Source organism: Triticum aestivum, chromosome 2A, assembly GCF_018294505.1.
Source record: "Triticum aestivum cultivar Chinese Spring chromosome 2A, IWGSC CS RefSeq v2.1, whole genome shotgun sequence".
In the NCBI taxonomy this organism is placed as follows: Eukaryota; Viridiplantae; Streptophyta; class Magnoliopsida; order Poales; family Poaceae; genus Triticum; species Triticum aestivum.
The window spans coordinates 21,445,917-21,450,539 of NC_057797.1; the positions used below are offsets into that span (position 1 = coordinate 21,445,917).

Genomic DNA, 4,623 nt, shown 5'->3' on the forward strand with positions numbered 1-4,623 from the left:
TAGGAGTAGGAAAGAGGGGAGTCCTACTCCTACTAGGAGGAGGACTCCTCCTCCTGGCGCGCGCCACAAGGGCCGGCCGGCCTCCCCCCTTGCTCCTTTATATACGGGGGCAGGGGGGCGGGCACCCCAAGACACACAAGTTGATCCTTGAGATCGTTCCTTAGCCGTGTGCGGTGCCCCCCTCCACCATAATCCACCTCGAGCATATTGTCGCAGTGCTTAGGCGAAGCCCTGCGCCGGTAGTTCATCAAGATCGTCGCCACGCCGTCGTGCTGACGGAACTCATCCCCGGTAGTTTTGCTGGATCGAGACCCGGGGACGTCATCGAGCTGTACGTGTGTCAAGAACTCGGAGGCGCCGGAGTAACGGCGCTGGGATCGGTCGGATCGCGAGGAGAACGTACGACTACTTCCTCTACGTCGTGTCATCGCTTCCGCTTCGGTCTACAAGGGTACGTAGACAACACTCTCCCCTCTCGTTGCTATGCATCACCATGATCTTGCGTGTGCGTAGGAAATTTTTTGAAATTACTACGTTCCCCAACAAGAACAAATCAGTAAACCGTAGCATAGCAGGAACCGTGTTACACAGTCTGAAACTCTGAACTAGAACAAACTGTTGGGTGTGGTCGAGTGACAATCAGGGGGTCGACTAGCACGCCAGGAATGATATGGAAGACCTTGTGGATCAATTTATGTATGTTGTTGGCAAACACAATCAGAAGACCTTGTGGATCAATTTATGTATGTTGGTGGAGTAGTGTGAAGAAAATCGTGAAGAAACCCCAGTATCTGTTTACACTAGGTGAAATTGCTGCTGGCCTTAAGAAAATAAACCGAGCCCTTACACATCTTAAACAAAACAGAGATTGGACTCAACCAATAGCTAGTGTGGGCCATGTTTTTGCAACAAATTATGACAGCCAACAGCAACTATATCTTCCTGGACATGATTACTCAATCTCTGATGATGAACTTGTGGGATTTGGTAAAAATAGAAAAATATTGATGGGGTCACTGAATTTGGAAAATTGTCCAAATCTGCAAATCATTTCCTTGTGGGGTATGGGTGGTGTCGGGAAAAGCACTCTTGTCAGTAATGTGTTCAGAAATGAAGCATCCAACTTTGAATGCCATGCTTGGGTTTCCATCTCCCAGTCTTATAAACTAGATGATATTTGGAGAAGAATGCTGAAAGAAATCTATTCTAAAGACAAGAAAGAATTTGATGCTGAGAAGATGACCTGTGGAGAGTTACAAGATGAACTGAAGGAAGTCCTGAAGACAAAGCGATACTTGATCATACTGGATGATGTCTGGACAGCTGAAGATTTTATAAAAATTAAAGATGTTCTTGTTGATACAAAGATGGGAAGCAGAATAATAATCACAACAAGATCTGATGAAGTAGCTTCACAAGCTGATGATGGCTACAAGATCAAAGTTGAGCCTCTTGAGAAGGAGGATGCATGGCATCTATTCTGCAGGAAGGCATTTCCAAGAGCTGAAAATCACATCTGCCCAAAAACATTACAAAAGTGTGGTAAATTGATAGTTGGGAGGTGTGATGGTTTACCATTAGCTATTGTGGCCATAGGGAGCATATTGTCTCTTAAGGAGCAGAATGATACAGAGTTGAGACTATTTGATGCACAACTTATTTCTGAGCTAAACAACAATTCGAACCTAAACCATGTAGTGAAAATTCTGAATCTAAGCTACAAATACTTGCCCGACTATTTGAAGAGTTGTTTCTTGTATTGTACCTTGTTCCCAGAAGACCACATGATCCATAGAAAAAGATTGATCAGACTGTGGGTTGCAGAAGGATTTATTGAACAAATTGGAAATTGCAGTTTAGAAGATGTTGCTGAAGGTTACCTGAGAGAGCTCGTTCGACGAAGCATGCTTCAGGTGGTAAAGAGGAACAGTTTTAACAGGATCAGGCATCTTCGAATGCATGATCTTGTACGTGAATTAGCCATTTACCAATCCAAGAGAGAGAGTTTCAGTACGACTTATGATGACAGTCTGGGGGTGATGCAGGTGGAGTCAGATTCTCGTCGCATGTCGGTGCTCCAATGCAAAAATGACACCCAGCCAAGCATAGGTCAATGCAGGCTTCGTACCTTCATAGCATTTAGCACCATCAAGGCATCATCTTCATTGTTTCCCTCAGAATCTAAGTACCTTGCTGTGTTGGAGCTATCAGGATTACCTATCGAGACCATTCCAAGTTCAATTGGGGAGCTATTCAACCTTAAGTATTTGGGCCTTGACAAGACCAAGGTAAAGATACTCCCAAAATCTGCAGTGAACCTTCACAATTTAGAGACATTGAATCTTCAAGGTGCAGAGTGTGTGAATTTGCCAAAAGGGTTTGAAAAGTTGAAGAAGTTGCGGCACCTTCTTATTTATGAATGGCTGGACAGAACATGCACTATTTTGGAACATATTGAACCTGTGGATCCGTTTGAGGGATTGTGGAGTATGAAGGACTTGCAAAATCTGGGCGTGGTTCGAGCTAGTAAAGTATTCATTGCCAAACTGGCAAATTTGTCTCAGCTGAGGTGCCTTGGCATTTCTGGGGTTAGGAGCATCCACTGTGCACTATTGTGCGAGTCCCTGTCAAAGATGCACCAGCTCTCATCATTAGTAATAATGGCCAGCAACGAAGACGAAGTTCTCCAGCTCGAAACTTTGACATTGTCAAACCGTCTTAAAAAGCTCGAATTGCACGGGCAATTTTCCGAAGGAACTTTGAAGTCTCCATTTTTCTCAACCAATGGAGATGTACTTCACAGGATATATCTAGGTTTGTCCCAGCTCTTGGAGAACCCATTGCCGCGCCTCTCTGAATTTTTGAGTTTGAGCGAAATACAACTTGTAAGGGCGTATACTGGACATGAGCTAAACTTTCATCCAGAGTGGTTCCTAAATGTGAAGATTATTGCTTTGTCTGATTTGCCGCATGTCAACCAAATATGCATACACGAGGGAGCTTTGGTCCGCCTTGAAAAACTTGCGATCCATGGCCTTGCCGAACAGCGGGACATCCCTACCGGCCTGGAACATCTGAAATCCCTCAAAGAGACGTTTTTTCTTGACATGCATCCTGGTTTCGAAAGAAACTTTCCAGCGGCAAAACTAGAGTGTGTCCCGAGAGTCTACTACACCATACGGTAATTGCAACATCCTCCGATAGTCCATACTACTCCCTCCGTTCCAAAATAGATGACCCAACTTTGTACTAACTTTAGTACAAAGTTGGGTCATCTATTTTGGAACGGAGGGAGTATATCAGATTCACCCTTTTCATGCCATTCAGTGTGTGCTTGATCACCTGCTCCATATTCTATACTTGATGAAATTTCCTTCTGTTGCAGATCCGGATAAGCATGAGTCTTCCTTGCGTGGGGTTTGCAGTTATCGCCATCAATGTGGGAGCTATGCATCTCTGTTGAGGAATGGCGATTTATGCAGCAACTGTCATTCTTCTTGCTATTATTATCTCTGCTTATTTAAACAAGAACTGGTTTGTAATAACGTACGGGAACGATCTGTATTCCTGCTATCCCATCTTTGCTTTATACACCATCTAAGTTTATAGTGGCGCTAAGCTACTGCGCGAGATAACTCTTAGGTATGTATTTTTACACAGTGATTCATGTAATAATGTTGAAAAGTTCAGCTACTTGCTCGACACATTTTGAAGAGAGAACAAACATTATATGCCCCAGTGCATCTGAACTTTTAGGTCAGCTTCCGGGGTCACACAGATTCAGAACTTCACAGTTCAGATTCATTTTGATCATCCTCCGGGGCCATTGCAAGAGGGGGTATTATTCAGTGGTGCTTTGACATGTGAGAACTGGGAAGTGATGATTAATCAGGGTAGTGTTGTAGGCGTGAGCTGTGATATTGTTTCTGCCGGTTTGTATCAGCATGTGCCGATCCGTATTCTGTATACAGTTGGTCGTCCTGAAACCATAGCATGGCAACAACCGTTCTAGACAAATAATTGGGTATAGTTGAACCGCAATCAGGGCACACCACGGATAAGGAGAGTAGGAGCTGAGCATTCACCTTCTGGAGGCGCCCGGCGGCGAGGTGCGGACGGGCGAGATCCGATCTGCAGTCTCAACCCCGTCGCGCGGAAGACGGACGGGGGCCGAAAGCTTGCGATGAAGAAAAAATGAGTGGCGCTGGTGGAGGCACCACGGTTGAGGGCGTCCGGCGGATCGACGGCCGACAGTGGAGGTGGCCGGCGGCAGTGCCTCGGCGAGTCTGTGTAGAGAGAGATTCTTTTTTTTTCTAGGAGACTGTGTAGAGAGAATTTGTTTTTTTGAGACACTGTGTATAGAGAGATTTTTTTTAGGGCTCTGTGTATAGAGAGATATGCGTGCGTGTGGGGCTGTGGGAAACACGCAAACGCGAGCAAGCAGCTGGCCCAGCCCATCCCGACCGACCAATGGACCGATCGTTCCATTGGGGAATTTGCAGCCCCTGCTGATAATGGGCTTTTGCATGTGTTTGGGCCCAGTACTGAGTAGTAATACGGGCCGGAGACACGAAAGAGGTGGTGTAATCCGATCGGATCGGACAAGAGACGACCCGTGTTTGT

The 4,623-nt window shown here is 45.6% G+C and overlaps 1 protein-coding gene across 1 annotated transcript in view; it reads left to right on the forward strand.

Moving 5' to 3' along the window:
* Positions 1 to 670: 670 nt before the first annotated feature.
* Positions 671 to 4,623, forward strand: part of LOC123191371 (disease resistance protein RPM1) — a 5,035-nt gene continuing 1,082 nt past the window's right edge. The window contains exons 1-2 of the mRNA XM_044604140.1: positions 671 to 729; positions 761 to 3,181. Of these exons, the coding sequence (XP_044460075.1) occupies positions 671 to 729; positions 761 to 3,181 (2,480 nt within the window). The remainder of the gene's footprint in view (positions 730 to 760; positions 3,182 to 4,623) is intronic.